Below are 18,066 nucleotides of genomic sequence, written 5' to 3' on the forward strand. Positions count from 1 at the left end.
TGTTCCTGAAACCTGCATAATAAAGAAATACCTAAACTTTATGGGTCAATGTCTGCTTATTGGCTGTTTCCTTCGATTGTTTATCCCAAATCCCAATTAGTCTGGTCACACACACATCCATTTCAATGAATTGTTTCCTTTGACACTGCATGGTTGGTCTCTCTCTGTCATGTAAAACAAATGCAACGGAATGTAAACGGAGACACCATTGTTGTTAGGATGTTGTCGAAAAAGCAGAGCAAAGACCAACTCAAAAGGGACGCAAATGGCGATTAACAGGCGCGTGCGTGAATACACAAGAAATCAGGGGGAAATTACGGAAATCCTTTTTTTTTTTTTGCATCTAAGACATTATTCTTGAATGAAAATACGTAGGGTAGCCTGGGTAGGGGCTCGCGCTCACTTTTGTTTGCATCGGGGGTGTCCCTCCCCTCCATACTACATGTGACAAAAAAACGGACCAACCCCCTTCAATTCCCATAGATCGAATTACAGAGAGAGAGAGAGAGAGAGAGAGAGAGAGAGAGACATCTGTTCCACTAGTACTACTAACAACGGAGCGCGCCCCCGCGACGCGTCCCAGAGTCAGACCTGTGACTGTGATGTGACCGACTCCGCTTCGCTTCTGTCGTGCTCCCCGACTCCCCGTTATTTAGTTAGAGTTTGTACCGTGAATGGTCCGTGATTATACGAAGAAGATCACGAAAAGCGAAGAAGGAGCGGGTTATTCGTCGTCCACGCACTGCTTTCTCCGGGTGTAGTTTGTAGCTCACTACTAGCTGTGTGTGTGTGCGTACGGCGTGGCGCTGAATAATCTCCATCATTCGTCTGACTGCTTCCGATCCGCCGATCAACACAAACCCGGCCCGGCCGGCGGTGCCATTTAATATCATTTGTTTTTATCTGTAGGGGGGCTACGCCGGGGCACCGTGCGTGCGTGCGCGCGTGTTGGTTTGCATCCCTCGCCCGTACGTTCGTTGCCTGCTGCGTTATGAGAGAGGACAACGAAAGCAAGGGCGAATTAAAAGAAGATTGCCATGTCTGGTTGTTTATTAAAAGGCAACAGTTGGACGTCTGATTCTTGACATTTGGACAAACGACCGCAGACGTTTTCCTTTCCCCCCGTTTTTTTGTCCTTTTAATAACATGGAGTCGGTGGAGAAGGAGTGTGGAGCGCTGGGTGGATTATTCCAGGCCATCGTGAACGACATGAAGGTACCACGCACGCACGCCACGCATATAGCTATTAATTGAAGTAGACAGGTTGTTATTATTATCATTGCATGGTTGATCAGACACATTTGACTGGCTTTGTTTCTCCCTGGAGTTCATCCCCCCCCCCCCACACACACACACTGGAGACACACACAGTTCACACATGAAACATGTTTCTCTTTGTGTTTATTTGCATGTCGTGCAGCTCCTCTCCTCTCTGACAGCCAGTTGTTAAAGGGTATTAAAGTAAACTAACAATAACTGGTTCACTGTCTGGGTCAATCTATCGCCAACAATGCACAGCCTATCATGAAATGTTAGTGTTTTGTTTTTGTTGGCTAATGCAACATTTTTTTTTTTTTATCGGAAACGATTGAATTAAGATATGAATGAAGACTATAGCTGCTGCAGAAGACTCACTTGAAATAAAACAATAAAGCTATTGCGCTATCACGATGATTTCCTCTTTTAAGCAAAGGCGTGAGGAAAGATTGGCTATAACATTAATATATAAAGTAATGAAGTGAAGCTTTCATAATACACATGTTGTCTAATAGGTGTTAGGCTGCAGTTCTTAACCTCAATGTGACTCTAAGCCCTTTAAACACATATAGGCTATACTTCACAAATGGCACAGATAGCCATACAAGCTCACAATGGTTGTGACCTTGTAGATCTGGGGAAAAACATGCGTTTTGTTGTTGCCCAAAATAGGGATGCCAATGCCATGGTCAAATGTAATGTCATGGATGGCACACTTAAATCTAACCCGGCCATACACGACTACACGACTAAACATGTGTAACCATGTTGTTAACAGCCAGGATGGAGGCAGAGATGTTAATTTATGGCTGGCAATGATTATTATTATGATTGGAGCAGGGGATCATGGTTTAATTGACAGTTCAATTGACATGCAGGCCATTTCGCATTTGCATGCAGTCAGCAATTATGTGCTTGTGTGATATGTAGCCTACTTTTGTGTTTTTTAAATGGTTAAACCTGGATTTGAATCCATTTGACCTCGTCTCCTCACAGAAGAGTGCAAAGTCATCTCGAACAGGGTCTTTAAATGTGTGTGTGTTGGGGGAGGGGCCGGGGGTACAGAAAGTTGAGCCGTGGTGGTCTGTTGTTCTTCAGGGGAACAGATGGAAGGTGTGAACATATTCATGGTCCTTCTAGACGCCCACACAAGTCCTGTCATTGTCAAGGATACTCGTCCCATAAAGAGTTAATGACGCCATATAAGGCCAGCATCAGGCGCCACTTTCAACCTACAGCAAATGTCTTATTGATCTGTTGAGTGCAGGCATAGACACGATACAAGTACTGGATTATACATCCAGATAACAGGCACAGCCATATTGGTCGGGGCAACTTGCCATAACTCCACTGTAGAAGTAACCTCAGTTATTAAAGCAATGGTTCTCAAACTTTTATTTTTGAGCGGTGCAGCGATGTGTGTGTCCACGTGTCTGTCCCTGTGTCCGAGCACGGAATGCTGCAACACGGTAACTCAAGTCATTTCTTGATCGCTTCGGAAACGGGAAGGCTCGCCGGAACTGGCCTGACCCCCTAGGCGCGTTCCTGGGGGTCTGGATGTTCCGCGGACCCCCACATGGTAACTGTCATTTCTCGACCGTTTCGGACGCGGGAAGGCTTGCCGGAACCGGGCCTGGCCCACTAGGCGCGTTCCTGGGGGTCTGGATGTTCCGGGGACCCCCACACGGTAACTCTGTCATTTCTTGAAGATTCTTTCCAAAAATAATCAAAGTACAGTACAGAGCACAGTACACACTACAATACAGTTCAGAGCACAGTATAGTAGTAACTATAACAATAAATGTATAGTTGCACCCGCTCAGTTCACACAGGTGTGATTTCTTCCCCCAAGGACCCCCAGTTTGGTATAGTGTACATTAGGACCCCATATAATTAATTCTGAGGTCACATAATACTTCCTAAGTCTACCTAATACTTCGGTAGACTCGATGCAAATGGGTGGAGAAGTTGGGATTCGTGCATATTTAATTTGCAATCAGCAATTGGAAACGCAGCAGGGGGAACCTTTTATCAATGTGTTCCATTCATAAACTAGCCTACACAGTGAAATCTATGGTGTTAAAATTATATTATACATGTGTCGTGCCGTCGGGGACTGGACCTCTCTCTCTCTCTCACTATACGCTCACAGCCACCCACTGTTCTTTTGGGCATGGAGGCACAGCGCTGAGCGCACTGAGAACAGACGGCAGCGCAAAATTATCGAGATGAAAGTCCCTACTCCCCAGTCCCCACACAGTGACAGCACTCCATGTTTACGCACAGACAGACAGACAGAATATTCTGTAGGCTACACTGCAGTGTTTTTATGTGTTTCCTTAAGCAATTGATTAATGTCCTCATTTCGACCAGGGCTTCGGTCGCCTCATTTGACCACGTCTATCCACGGTAACGGGACATCTTTTCGCTGCGTAAAATATGCCTTCTCCGTTTCCAACTGTGTTCAGCTCCTCACCCGCCACATTGTATGCTTCATTTACTTTATTTGCTGCGGATTGCATTCACACCTGCACCGAATCGTAATCAAGTGCGAATGGAAGCGAAGCGAAACCCCCGTTTTTGGTCGGAGTAGAATGCGGTTCTTTGATGCGCATTAGGATTCGAATGAGGCTTCACACCTGCCAAGCGAAGCGCACTTTCTGACAATGTGCAGCAGGATTCGTTTTAATCGCAGTAAAGCTTTCTGGTGTGAATGTCACCTGAGAGCAGCGACGTAGAGTCTGTGGGGGCCACGGGGCCATGGCCCCCATGAAGAATCCTAGGGCCCCTTTCGGCCCCCATGAAGATTTTCGTGGACATTTTACATTTACATTACATATTTTCTGGGAATTCCGAACATTTTGGACCTCTCCGCCGGCAATCTGAGAATCCCATCGTCAAATATTCGGGAAAACAGCGCCTCCCCTGTTGTTCCTCAGGCAACAGTCTGTCTTGAGAGACACCGGCCGTCCAAGAGGTGTTAAAAAGTGCTAATCGGGTTTCTTTTGTAGTTGTTCTTGAGGCGTGACATAATAACACTGATCAAGAATTCACCAAAGAGACCTAACCACAGACTAGTGAGACTACACACTGACTCGAGAAAAGACCCATATCGTCCAAAATAGGCTGATCAGTCGCTGTCTGTGTATAGGCTAATTCATTGGTAAAAGTATGCTAAAGAACTCATTTTTAGACCATTTGGGAAATAAATAAATAAATAAATCCGCGGCGGCGGCCTCGCTTCGCTCGGCCGCGACAGTGCCCCCCAACGCAATTCTGTAGCCTACCCAAAGGTAAAACGCACCCGCCGCCTATGATCTCTCTCTCTCTCCCTCCGTATCTCTCTATATCTCTCTCTCTATATATATCTCCCTCTCTCTCTCTCTCTCTCTCTCTCTCTCTCTCTCTCTCTCTCCTGAAAGTCCTCACCTTGGCTTGGACATTGGCCTATAGAAGCTGCTTTAAAAGTACCAGCGAAAACAACTACTTTTTTTCCGCGCTGCGGCGGGGGGGGGGGGGGGACGGGACGGGCCCCCTTGAGGATTGATCAAACTCTTCGGCTCTGCCTGAGAGTGTACACTGAGAGTTACTGAGCAGAAAAGGGTCTATTTGGTATCTGTGGATTGTCCCCTGGAGCCCCCTCAAGGACCTCACTTTGAGATGCACTGTACTAGGGTGTGGTAGGGTACAGTGGGGCATGTTAGGGTGTGGTAGGGTACAGTGGGGCATGTTAGGGTGTGGTAGGGTACAGTGGGGCATGTTAGGGTGTAGTGGGACGTGGTGCGGCATAGTGAGGCATGGCGCCATCAGGCCCCTTCGTCTGTCAGACTCAGTGAGAGAAGCTCAATGAAATCAAATCTTGAGTGTCTCAGTCAGCACCGCTGGTTTATAATTTTTCCGATTTGTGTTGTCATCATAGTGCCAGACAGACAGACAGACAGACAGACAGACAGACAGCTCTAGAAAGAGTCAGACTGTGTATTGATAAGCAGCGGAGATGAATGGAGGCAGAAGCCCTTAGTCAGCAGTGTGCTGATGTGATGTCCACATCATTGTGACCTCATTCCTGCTGCCTCGCTGGGCCATTGCAGGCCCGTCAGCGCCTGGGGCTGAGCTGGCCACATAGATACGCATTGAACAGACGTGTAATGCACTGTTTCTTAGAACAGTGGTCCACGGACCATTGGTCCATGGCATAATTACAGGTGGTCTATGGGGAAAATGTTTTAAAATATTGAAATATATACATTTTTGAACATTCAAGGTTTCCCAGACAGTGTATGTGCTTAACAATTAGAGGTCAGAGCAGAGGCATAATTTGGGGTCCCAGAGGATGCCAATGACCTTCCCTGAGCGTTTGCATTTAACGTCAAAGTCAAATTCAGTTTTTTATGCATATTTTCTCCATGCTGATTTCATATCGGCACTGTCCTGTGTTTATCTCTCAATCCACACCCTTACGACATGTGACATCAGAGTATGTTATAGACAGACGTCTATTTTGGACATAGCCAATCTACAAGCTTGCAATGCTGCATATCACGACGCATTCGAAACAGTCTATTTTTTGCCACCCTCTTTTTTTTTCTTCTTTTTTTTCTGAAATGACGCCTCTGGGGCAGAGGGTGAAAAACACCAGGCAACAGTTATATAAGAGATGGATTGATGACAGACAGGTGCTGGAGACAGGGGTGAGGAGGAGGAGAACGTGGCAGATAAGATGCAGTGAAGATCGGGTAGTTTGAGTTCACCACAAAACACCTGGGACTGTTCATCGGAGGGCGTTGCATTTTATCCAGTTCTCTAATATGGCAGAAATATGTTAAAGGGGTGTAAGCGATACATTTTTGTTAAAATAAGTGTAGAACAGCTCTATTATTTTTTATAGTAATCATTGCTGTAGACTATAGTTTGTTCAGAACAGAAAATACATTTTCAGGTGGGTTACCAGTTTAGAGAGAACTCATTCAGGAGAATACATGATAAACTAGAACTAGAACTACTTGTGCGCAAGCAGAGCGTGCAAGTACTGTTACAACTGCTGTTCTAAATCTTTTAGAAACGTACCTTAGTTACGTCACTATCAACAGCCAATAAGGGACCACCATTCTTCTTACCCTGACATACTGTACATACCCAGTCAATCACCAAACGTACCTTAGTTACGTCAGCCAATCCCTGATTGGTCGACGGACAACACTGACATACGCAGCCGATTGCAGTACTAAAAATCACACCCGTGTGAACTGACTAAGTGAGTGGCGCTCTTATCATCATACATCATCTCATTCCGGCCAATGATAATTTGCGTCCTCGCCTTTGTCTTCAATGTTTGTGTTTATGCAAACACTCAAAACGTTCAATGTTTGTGTTAGGACAAACACTCAAAACTGGACATAGGAGCGGCTAGAGACCCTCAAAAAAGCAGCTATAATTGGCTATTTCTTCCCCCAGAATATGGATATTGGGGTTCATTGAAGTCGCATCGCTCGACCCAGCTGTGTAACTGGTGTGAGTCGTGCTTTATCTCCCATTCCTCTCCTCTGTGGCCTCCTCCCCTCCTCCCTCCCATGTGGGGACTATAGGAGACCTCCTCTGGGGTCTCCTGTCTCCCAAGGAGCAGCCATGTGGGGAGTAGGAGACCTCAGCCATGTGGGGAGTAGGAGACCTCTTCCTTAGCAGCGCATCCATCCTGAGTCCTGCCCCCTGGGAGGCCCAGGCGTACACACACACACACACACACACACACACACACACACACACACACACACACACACACACACACACACACACAATAATGAACCACCTGTTGCAGTCAGAGAGAAGATAGTAGGCGGGGGTGTGTGTGTGTGGGGGGGGGGGGGTTCAAGGCAAACATTATGTTTGTGATGATAGTCCTAAATCGCTTTCTGTGGGGGGGCGGGGGGGTGTTGTACTCTGCCATTGAGTTTACGAAGGGAAACACCACTGATTTTGAACCTAAACGAAATCCTCCATTGTCCCGGTGATGAATAAATGCCATATGTCTTGGTTCTCTCCTGTGAAATGTGTATGGTCTATGGTTGATGTCACAGGCGTATACTGTTCAGTGGAACACAATGTGATTTTTAAGTTTAGTGTCGGCTAAGTTTTACCTTTTAAGGAGAAACACTCAGCTGTCAACATGAAGTTTTTATTTTGATGGTTATTATAGTCTCTATACTATAGAAACAACAATATTTCAATACAAGCCTTTGACAGAGAAAATAACCACTGTATGTCTGTTTTGGCCATTCTGTGTTCCTAAATCTCCCATGATTCATTTGGCAGGCAAGCACTGGCCCAAAGCCCTATGTTGTTTATGGCTGCCAACAAAAAAAATTACTAAATCCATTTGTTTCCAGTTGTACAGTCTCAGAGTTTAATGAACACTGGTGATTTTATAGTGTTCGTCCCCCTATAGTACAGCTCCAAAATAGTATGGGAGTCCGTGGCCTAATGCATATCAAACTGGGGGTCCTTGACACTAAAAGGGCTGAAAATCAGATCACAGGAATGACAAGGAAAGGCAATATTTAAGTGTTTCTAGATTCTACGTTACTACATGTAGTCAGAATTCTCTTTAAAGAGGCCTTCTTTTTTCCCTTCCTCCAGGCCAGAAGCACAGCTTGTTTATAGGCTGAAACGGGGATCTACCCCATGAAGGTGTTTTATGTTCGGACTGGTTCTGTGATAGTGCCCTCAGGCAGGCTGCCATGATCCTGTTGGAAATCTAATCGCGATCGCTCAAAGACCTTGCAGGCTACCTGCCCTATGTTCTCCCCAAAAACACACGCGTCAACTTCAACTTGAACTTCATTACATTTCTTACGTGTGCTCTTTCAGTGCAATGCACGCAGGCACATGAATGCATGACTAGGGCCTGTCACGATCATTTAACCCATTCTGACCTGAGATCAGATTCATACGATGTTTCCACTGGACTAACACCGGTCTGATTAACCCATTCTGACCTGAGATCAGATTCTAAAAATGTCAGTCGTTCTTCGATTTTTACAAAAATAGCAGACCTACAAGCTCGTATCGCGCCACTCGGTGGCGCGATATGAGCTTGTAGATCTGCTATTTCTCAATAGATAAAGCATAACATGATGCTGACACCAAAATGGGTGCCCGGTCAGAATGGGTTAATGTTTGTTGGATGATTGATTGTCATACAAATGATTGCTATTAATGATTTAATTGTGGTTTTGGCATTGAACAAAAAATATATATATTTCAGTTTGCCTTTTAGGCTTTATAAACAGGAATTGCAAAGGGCAGATATAACCTTATTTTGTATGTGTACGTCATGTCATGACATGAAAAATAATGATAATGTCAAATGCCAAAACAGTCCATGCATTCGATATGGTTTATACTTTCAAACATGTTGTCTCAATGCCACTATGTGACACACTGTGAGCCTGTAGTTGTGAGCCAATTCCCCCAATTCTTCCACAGAGTAATTCATACCAATGAATTGAAACGATGACGACGTTTGTGCAAAAATTATTGTAATTTGCGATCCGGCGATTATGTAATAACTGTGACAGGCCTATGCATCTCACGCATGCACAGCTTATTAACATGTAGCAGGCTGCCACAAGCCACAGCTGTGGAGAGAGTATGGTAAGTAAGTAGTGAGTAAGTACTAAGTAGAGGTATCTGCAGGGCATTGAAAAGCAAAGCACTGGGAGAAACTACACAGCAAAGTCCTGGCTGTTTATTTAAAGCCACTTAAGCCCCATATACTTTGTTGTATATGATTAATAGCGGAAATAGGTCGGTCTACAAACTATTTTGGAAATGTTTTGAAAAATCTTTCACCTAATGAATTTATATAGCTATAGTGACATGACATGCCCAACATAGGGACAACGCAGGGACACCAAAGATGATGACTGGCTGAGGAGACGGATAATGTTAAACTGGAAGTCCACGACTTTTATTCTCTCTGTGTTAAATTAGCACTATATCTCGGAATCTTGGAAAAGATGCATGCTGACCTTTTTTTTGTTGAAAGGCAGGTAACAGCATATTAAGAACACATCCATCATCCCTCGTAAACCCAACCCCAAGGGTCTTGGTGCGTTATTCACACCCTCTTGGCCTATACTGGCATTGAATTCACTGACGTGTCAATATCTATACTCGCTTGGATTTCATTCAGTGGTGTGAGTCAGTATTCTCACTTTGAATTCACTGACGTGTCAATATCTATACTCGCTTGGATTTCATTCAGTGGTGTGAGTCAGTATTCTCACTTTGAATAAAGTCCTCAATCCCAGTACTCAATTAGTGACTGACTACAAGTTGCTACTTATGTATTCAAAAGTAGAAATAACACAGGTACATCTTTTTATATCAATGCATTGCTGTTTCCAGAAAGAAATCTTATTTTTTTTTAATAATAATCAATGCTCACAATATGTCGCATCGTGGCACTTTACTTATTCTGTAGCCTACCTTTTCCCTTCCTAGAAATGTAGTAGCGTCAAATATACAACATTTGGCATCAAAATATAGTGGATTGAAAGTATCCAAAAATACAAATTCTCAAGTAAATTACAGATACTCACATTTGTTTTTAACTTAAGTACAGTACTCGAGTAAATATACTTTGTTATAGCCACCACGTGTAGCTGTAGTGTGTCAGTACTCAGTATCTATTACTTGCTTGGATGTAGTGCCATTTATCTATACTCACTTTCACTCAGTGGCTTATCAGCATCTTATTGGGAGGATGTTGTATTGAGGGAAAACAACAGAATGTGAGCTTGACATTGAGAGTTTATCAGCTCACTCTCGTCGAGCAGGAACATCGTGTTGTGTCACTTGTGTCACGTTGGCCCTCAGTATGTGTTTAGCATCTTCTCCCATGGCCTCCGTGTCACGTTGGCCCTCAGTATGTGTTTAGCATCTTCTCCTGTGGCCTCTGAGATGTCTGTCTGATCTGTTTGTCCCCCTTCTTCTGTGTCTTATTAGAGCTCCTATCCGGTGTGGGAGGACTTCAGTGCCAAGGCCACGAAGCTGCACTCTCAACTCAGGTGAATATAAAATGTGCATCCGCTTGACCGGAAAAATGTAATAAAATATCAAATCAAATTGTGTGTGTATGTATGTATGTGTATATGTGTAATGTATGCGTTAGTATTATGTATGAAAACAAAATTCCTTTATTCTCCAGGACCACAATCTTGGCTGCGGTGGCTTTCCTAGATGCCTTTCAGAAGGTGGCAGACATGGCAACCAACTCCAGAGGTAAGTAGAGGAAACTATATCCACATAAACATCGTTCCTGAGCTGCAGGGTTTATCTTCCACGAGGGAGTGTTTTTTATGAGGGGGACGAAATGTGCTTTCTGTGGGCTTGGATTAGGTTTTCTGTATCTGTTTTTTTGGTTTAGTTTTTTTCTTTTTTTGTTGCTTTTGCTTTCCTCTCACAAATATGATATTTGTTTTTGCGATTGGTCATTCAGCACAGGCACCACTACATACATTCTCCCAGTGCCTGGACAATTAAAAAATAGCTAATATATATAGCTCACAATATTGTGAGCTTGTACGACGAGGTCTTTTACACACAGAGGGATTTACGAATAAACAATGTGAAAATCACCAGCAAATCAATCACATCTATTCACAATGCCTCATTCATTCATTCATTCATTCATTCATTCACGCATTTATTCTGCATGAAAAATTACATTATTCCAAATAAGAAAGAATTGCATCGCTTTATTGGCACTTAATATTAACAAATTAGAATTTCACATTCTCTGAGGATAACTTCATGACACAAACAATAGTATGTCTTTGGATGAATTAATCACATGAAAAAAACGGCAGTGGTGTGCCAGGACCATAAGAACTTAAGACTGTTTCCTTGTCTACCCGCAACACATTCCTTCAAGTATACAGACACAAAGCCTAAGAAAGACAGTTGGGGATTGAGGATTAGGAAGAAACTCTAGATGGACGGCCTTAGCTGAATGGTAGAGAGAGCGGTGGTCTTGGAAACAGAAGTTCTCCGGTCTGTGTGTTGAAGTGTCCGTAAGCAAAACACTTAAGCCCTAAGTGCTCCCCGGGCGCTGTAGCGCCCACTGACTGCTCCTAAATAGCTAGGACGGGTTAAAAGAGTGGGGTCTACATTATTGTATATTTTAAGCTGCAGTCTGCAACTGTCATGTTACGGAAGGGATTTGAACGAGTTGGTCGAGTGCAAGAATGAGCTAATAGATCTTCACTACTTGCTCAGGGGGGAAAAATATTTTGACCTTCAGGCAGTACCACCTGTCAACCAGTAGTGGTCAGACCAAACCACAGGATAGGAATGCCTTGAATTAAAGAGCAGGGAGACCAAATACAACTATACCGCAATTGTGTAATTGTATTCACATCCTCTACCATACAGATTGGGCAAAAATAATATTTTATTCAAGCCCAGCAAAAAGTTACTACTAATTATGTGACACCCCGCCGATCCAGAGGACCCCTCTGAAGTCTGATCCATCATAAAATGGCCGGACAGGAGTGTGAGACCACACAGAGAAGTGTGTGAGCTTATTGTGACTTTGGTCCTAATGAGGTCTGCTGATCTGCTTTGTCACTTGGAGCAGACAGATCAGGTCGAGGCCAACCACCCCTCCCCCCCCCCCTGATTGACACACATTTCAGTGGAGTTGATCGCTGACGGCAGTATTTAGGTCAGAAAAAGGAACCTTCTCGGCCACACGGATGACCATGTAAATGTCCATAATGCAACATCGATGCACTCACAAACAGGCATATATGTACAGTCAATGCATACAAGTGAACATGCTCATGCACACACACACACACACACACACACACACACACACACACACACACACATTGGACAGCTGGTAGCCGTAGGTCACATGCCAACATGGTCTAAAGCTGTCTGCAGTGGTGGGGTCGTAAACGGACCATCGGCTGCTAGGGGAAAATAGCTACATTGGCATGTCTCTTTAACAGTGTTCACGCTTCCACGCCTCTAAAAACCAAATATAGCTGCCCCTGCTGTCATCTGCATACAGGCATCCCCAGCTCTTATTAAATGTTAGCCCTGTAAAGAAGATGCATCACATTAGCTTAAAGAGTCAAATACCATACCAGTGGTCTGGCATGTTTAGTGCACTGACTAACATTATGGTACGCTTGGTAGTCAAGGAAGTCATTGGATTCCATTAATTTCAGTACAGTATGAAAAGCAACTAGTAGAGAGTAGCCTACTTGAAACTTGCTTCGAAATAAGTAATCCAACACACTGAATAGCAATGATATCATTGTCATGGTTTAGCAAAGGTAATTTAGATTTATTTTGTCTGAGCAAGCGCCAGACCCTCATTAACAATTAACAGACAAGATTAGGACCACATTTATCAGTATCAACGCACCAACGTCTTGTTTGCAATATTCATCATACCACATTACATGGATATATTACCGTTTCCATTTAAAGATGTCCTACTGCTCATTTTCGTCTTGAAAGATGGTTATTAAGTGCAAGGCTTTGCAACAAATGTGTTTTATATACGACCCATTTAGTGGAAGAACTGCTGGTGTGAATTTGGCCTTTTGGCATTACTCGTTACGCATTTAAGTGATTTTGTTGTATTAAATTGCTCTATTTTCCCACAGTAATCATTGCTATAGTGTTTAGTGACAGTTATCAGGTCGAGATACCAATTTGATTCAATCAGGAAAGAAAACCCATACAGGATACAGGATAAACAAGTGAAATGGGAAGTGGTGAAACAAATAAATTAGCAGATAAATTGAAACTGGAACTAATAAATGATTGAATGACTTTGTGAGATTCTCTCTCCTGATTTGATTTTGTGTTTTATTAAAGAGCTGGAGAGACGGGAAGACCACTAGACCCCCTGATATTGAACAAACACTCTATAGCAGTGAGTGATTCTAACCAAATTTGTACGACAAAGTATAAACCTGCATTTAATGTGACTGAGCGAGGTACAATGAGGTCAAACAAACGACTCCCTGCTTGATGCTGGCATCAGGCCACCACCAAAGCGGAGGCTCAGACTGCCAGGAAAACACTTCAAAGCAAAGCATGTCTGTGTGCTTTCTGCTGCAGAACAGAACGTGTGAGAGAATGATCGCTAGTAGAGAAAAGGGATCAAGCGAGAGATAGTGAGGTAGAGAGAGGGACGGGGATGGAGGGAAAATGGGTTTACAGCCATAGATAGGATACCCATAAAAAAACCCTGTAACTGTGTCACTATACTCGCACTCGCTTCTACTCCCCTCTCTTTCTGTGACATTAACTTTGGGATTGCAGTAAACATTCCCTGGCTTGCCATCTGTAATTCTGTATGAGTTTCTCAAAAAATAAATAAGTAAACCGTATGGGAAAATGTTGTAAAGATAAAAATAAAAAAAAGGAACGCAATGAAATGTGGTGTGCATAACTGAACGCTGTTCTCTTCAGTGCAAAACATATCTTAATCTATAGAGGAGTGAAACTTGCCTGCCCCGTCCTGGATGCGGTGCTTATTGTGGAAAATTACTCAAAATTGAGGATTTTCTCATCCCAATTAAGCTGTCCCACACAAATGTTTTGCGGATAAGGATTGGAAAAACTGGCGTTGTCGCTGTCAGCGTTTATTTCTGTACACAGGCTGACAATTTGAATGGGTGTTTGCTTAATTAGTTCAAGGAATCTGCAAAACGCAGATTTAGCAGTTTTGTTTCGCTGGTGGTTTTGCTGAGCAGCTCTGCTGCTTTTTGTCCTGTGGGAGACGAGGCATCCCTGCCTACAACGAGCAGCAGCAATTAAACTGGAGAGAGGGATGTCAATATTTATTGGAGCCGAGCCGGTGTTGAAGCGTGATAACCTTTGAACCTCCTGATGTAGGCTGCGTGCATGTGGTATATACTAGTCTACTCTCTTTGTTCTGGAACAAGTGCACAGATAGGCAGCTGTGGAAAGTAACCAATTACATTTATTAAAGTCATGTTCTTAAGTAGATCTGGTATTGTCACAATGTTTGACAATTTCTGACACATTTTAATGCCAAAAGTGTGCCAAAAATGGGGACATCCCACGCCAGAGGAACCCTAACCAGCCTAGCCAGCCGGATAAATGACAGGAGGACAATTAATAACTTTTTGTAGTTATCCTTGTTGTCATGACACGGCACACCGTTTAGGATCCACTTGTCTAGCCTAGGTGGGTGAGTTACAGTGGATTGGTGAAGGGTTTTACATTTTGGTGCCTTTTAGATTTCAGCGTGTTTCCAGGAAGACCTAAATCACCCTGTCTTTCTGTTCTCTGCTCCCTTTTTCTATGCCTCTATCTCCGGCTTGCTTCCATGTGACAGAACAGAAGGTCTGGTTTCAGGACCAGACTCCCAGTCTCAATGTGTTGTGCCCGTTTTTGGAATTTGAAAAAAGGTGATGGCGTCAGCGTCTGCGTTTAATGGAACAGCTGGAAGGGTCGAATGCCAAACGTTTTGGCGTGTGTGTGTGTGTGTGCGCGTGTGCGCGCGCATGCGGGTGTATTTGCTCTGTGAATTGATGGATCTATGTCTGAACGCTTGTCTGTCTTTACAGACCAGGGGCCATCTGGGTTCAATAAAGTCCTGCCAACCACAAAGTATATACTAGACAAATATATTTGGAGAATCTAGTCTTAAAGAGATAAATGTTTCATGTTTGAGGCCCTGCGCTTCTCTTGAGTGGCTCAGTTCTTACATTCGCAGCTTCTTTGTTGTCGTCGTTGTTTTGCTTAAAAGGACACTAAACCCTTTTTGCAAAAAAAAATATGTTAATGACATTTAGAAGATTTAGAACACTTTCCTGGGGTCTTTCTGTGTGTAATATGTGCTTTTAGATATTTTAGATTTTATCAGTGTCCATGTTGTCACAGACACTGGGCTCACTTCCTTCCTGGACTACAATTCCTATAATGCTTTGGTGCAATGCTCCTTGTGGATAGGGGGAGGGCTGTCTTACTGAGACAACATGTAGTCCAGGAAGGAAGTGAGACCAGTGTCTGTGACATCATGCACACTGCTAAAATCTAAAATATCTAAAACCACATATTTCACACAAAGACCCCAGGAAAGTGTTCTAAATCTTCTAAACGACATTAACATATATTTATTTTGCAAAAAGTGTCCCTTTAAAGGGGTACACAATTATAAAACGATCATATATCTCCCCTTGTGTTGTTCCTCCATCTGGTTTGTCAGAGTGATTTGTCAAGGCTTGGAGGTTTGTGCCATGGCTGACAGCACCAAGCCATGACTGTCTAGCCTGGTTAATAAACCAGACTAATATCGCACGGACCGCGGGATATTAGTCTGGGGAGGCTCAGCTTTGATTTCATTTCCAGGGGAGCGGGTTGAAACATTTTCTCTTTGACGCAATTGGTCAGAGCTACTGTCAGTCAAAGGTCTCAAGCATTGAAAGTCACTGTACCAAAGCCCGCCCATATTGCATACCGTGTCCCGATTGGCCGCCCCATTTCTCTGGTGTAGGAAATGGGCGTACAATTGAGCCTCTCCAGACCGTAATCCGCCGGCAGGCAATTTATTTTTGCCAACGGCTGATTCGGTCTGGTTTATTAACCAGGCTAATGACTGTCACCTCGATACAACATAGCACAAAGCAGGCACATAAGACTGTGAGTAAAGCCTGATTGATACTTCACAGTGGCGTGTGTAAATCGCATCTCTGGATGAATAAATATCACTATCTTTGAACATCATGACCGATTTGGACCGGGGCCATATGGAGGTGTCCATCGTGGGCAATAATCGTACAGGCTGTGTATTTGGGTGAACAAGGTGAGATGGGGTGGTTGGGGGAGGGAAAGTGTTGGCTAGGGTGGGGGTTGCAGCCAGTGGGATTTCTACAGCTCTGTGTTGCTACGCTATAGGCAGAGGCGTTTAGCTAATCCTCTTAGCCCCACTCTGTAGCACACAGACACACAGAGCAGAGCTGTCCCTAACCCTCTGTGAATGTGATCACACTCTGGGATGTCATAATAGGCGAACTCTGGGCGGAAATAGGCCAACATTCAGCGGAAATCGCAGATCTACGAGTTCACAATGCGTTGCAAATGCAATGCATAGTGAGCTGGCCAATGTGCTATTTTGGCACTTTGAACACATTCACACTTTCCCATCACACACACACACACACACGTGCACACCCGCGCATTCACACACAATATAACAGAACCAGTAAACTACACACATCATTACACACACAGACATAATATAACAGTACCAGTAAAGTACACAGATCTTTCTTTTTCTTTCTTTCTTTCTTTCTTTCTTTCTTTCTTTCTTTCTTTCTTTCTTTCTTTCTTTCTTTCTTTCTTTCTTTCTTTCTTTCTTTCTTTCTTTCTTTCTTTCTTTCTTTCTTTCTTTCTTCCTTCCCTTCGTTCTTTATTTCATTCTTTCTTGCGTGCCACATTCGTTTCCCCATCACCCTCGGTCTTCCTCTGCCTCAGTGACACACACACACACACACACACACACACACACACACACACACACACAGTGTCCTGCTAGTAGATCAGTGTGTCAGTGAGCCACAGTAATCCGCTGGCCGGGGCGCGGCCGGTCATGTCGGTTGCTCGGTGCTACTCTCCTCTGGGTTTGGCAGATGGAACGGATATCCCGGCCCGCCATCTGGACATCCTGGCAGTGCCGCCGTGCCGCCGTGGCATCCCAGCTCCGAGCCAGATCATCAGGAGATTATACTGTTCCGCCCTGCTGTCACAGCAGTGCAGCTATTTATACGGACATGTTCAGTGATAGAGACGGCTGCCTGGCCATGTGAGCCTCGCTGACAGCCATGCAGTTGCCCCGGAACTTTCCCATCTAAAGTGGTGGTACCGAGACTTTTTAGTCCGAGCCCACAACACAGAACTTTTATGTCTTCCCTGGGACCCAAACTAGCTCTGCAACTTGTCGCGGTGTGACACGTTGTGAGCTTGTATATCTCTCTCTTTTTTCCTCTTTTAAAAAAAATCTTAAATAAATTCATAATAAAAGAAAAAGTAAATTTTTCTTTTTTTTTTTCTGAAAATGAAAATATCAAAAAAAGAAAAAAAAATATATGCGTCCATGACCCAAACACTGTTTCCCACTGTTTGGAATCAGTTATCCATTCTAAAGCATGATGTAGTTGCTGTTGGGCAGGAATTGAAAACGTGTATCTCCGTATTTCAACTTTTCATGTTTTTATCCCCCTTGTAAATGAATGCCTGGGGTTAAGTGCATTATGTACTGTCATTTATTTATATGGTCCTGGTGTCACCTTTGATGAATGCACTGGCTGATGTGTGACAATCTTTTCTTTTTTCCTGTGCCAGTGTTCCATTATGGCTGATTGCATGACGCATTCTATCTACGCTAGAGGTATTGAGTGACCTCTATCTTTGAGGTCACCTCAAGCACATTCAGGCTCTTTTCCATCCACCGTTGAGCTGCTGTGTCCGTCTCAGAGCACAGCAGAGCTGCCTGTGACCGCACCGCATACCTCTCCTACCTCCTCCCCTCCATGTCTCCAACATTTCAATCCTCGGGGCCCGATGTGGTCTCGCTGCAAATGAATGTTTTCCAATAATTATTATTACTGCAGGCGGGGAACGGAGGGAGAGAGGTGGGGGAGAGGAACAAGAGGGAAAGGGGGGAATAATAATAATAATAAAAAGAGTGGAGATAAAAACAAGACTGTTGGCTCTGCGTTGCTCACCCTCTATGGGCAAAAATACAGAACCAAG

The 18,066-nt window shown here is 43.9% G+C and overlaps 1 protein-coding gene across 2 annotated transcripts in view; it reads left to right on the forward strand.

Annotated features, from left to right (window-relative positions):
• Positions 1-604: 604 nt before the first annotated feature.
• The window catches only part of LOC310857942 (protein MTSS 2-like), a 42,646-nt gene continuing 25,184 nt past the window's right edge, over positions 605-18,066 (forward strand). For both annotated transcript variants that reach the window (XM_083763977.1, XM_083763978.1), the window contains exons 1-3: positions 605-1,215; positions 10,264-10,325; positions 10,466-10,539. In XM_083763977.1, coding sequence (XP_083620103.1) covers positions 1,147-1,215; positions 10,264-10,325; positions 10,466-10,539 — 205 coding nt within the window. In that variant the 5' untranslated portion in view covers positions 605-1,146. The remainder of the gene's footprint in view (positions 1,216-10,263; positions 10,326-10,465; positions 10,540-18,066) is intronic.

The sequence above is a fragment of the Protomyctophum parallelum genome (genome assembly GCF_964188405.1).
Source record: "Protomyctophum parallelum genome assembly, chromosome: 4".
Classification (NCBI taxonomy): domain Eukaryota; kingdom Metazoa; phylum Chordata; class Actinopteri; order Myctophiformes; family Myctophidae; genus Protomyctophum; species Protomyctophum parallelum.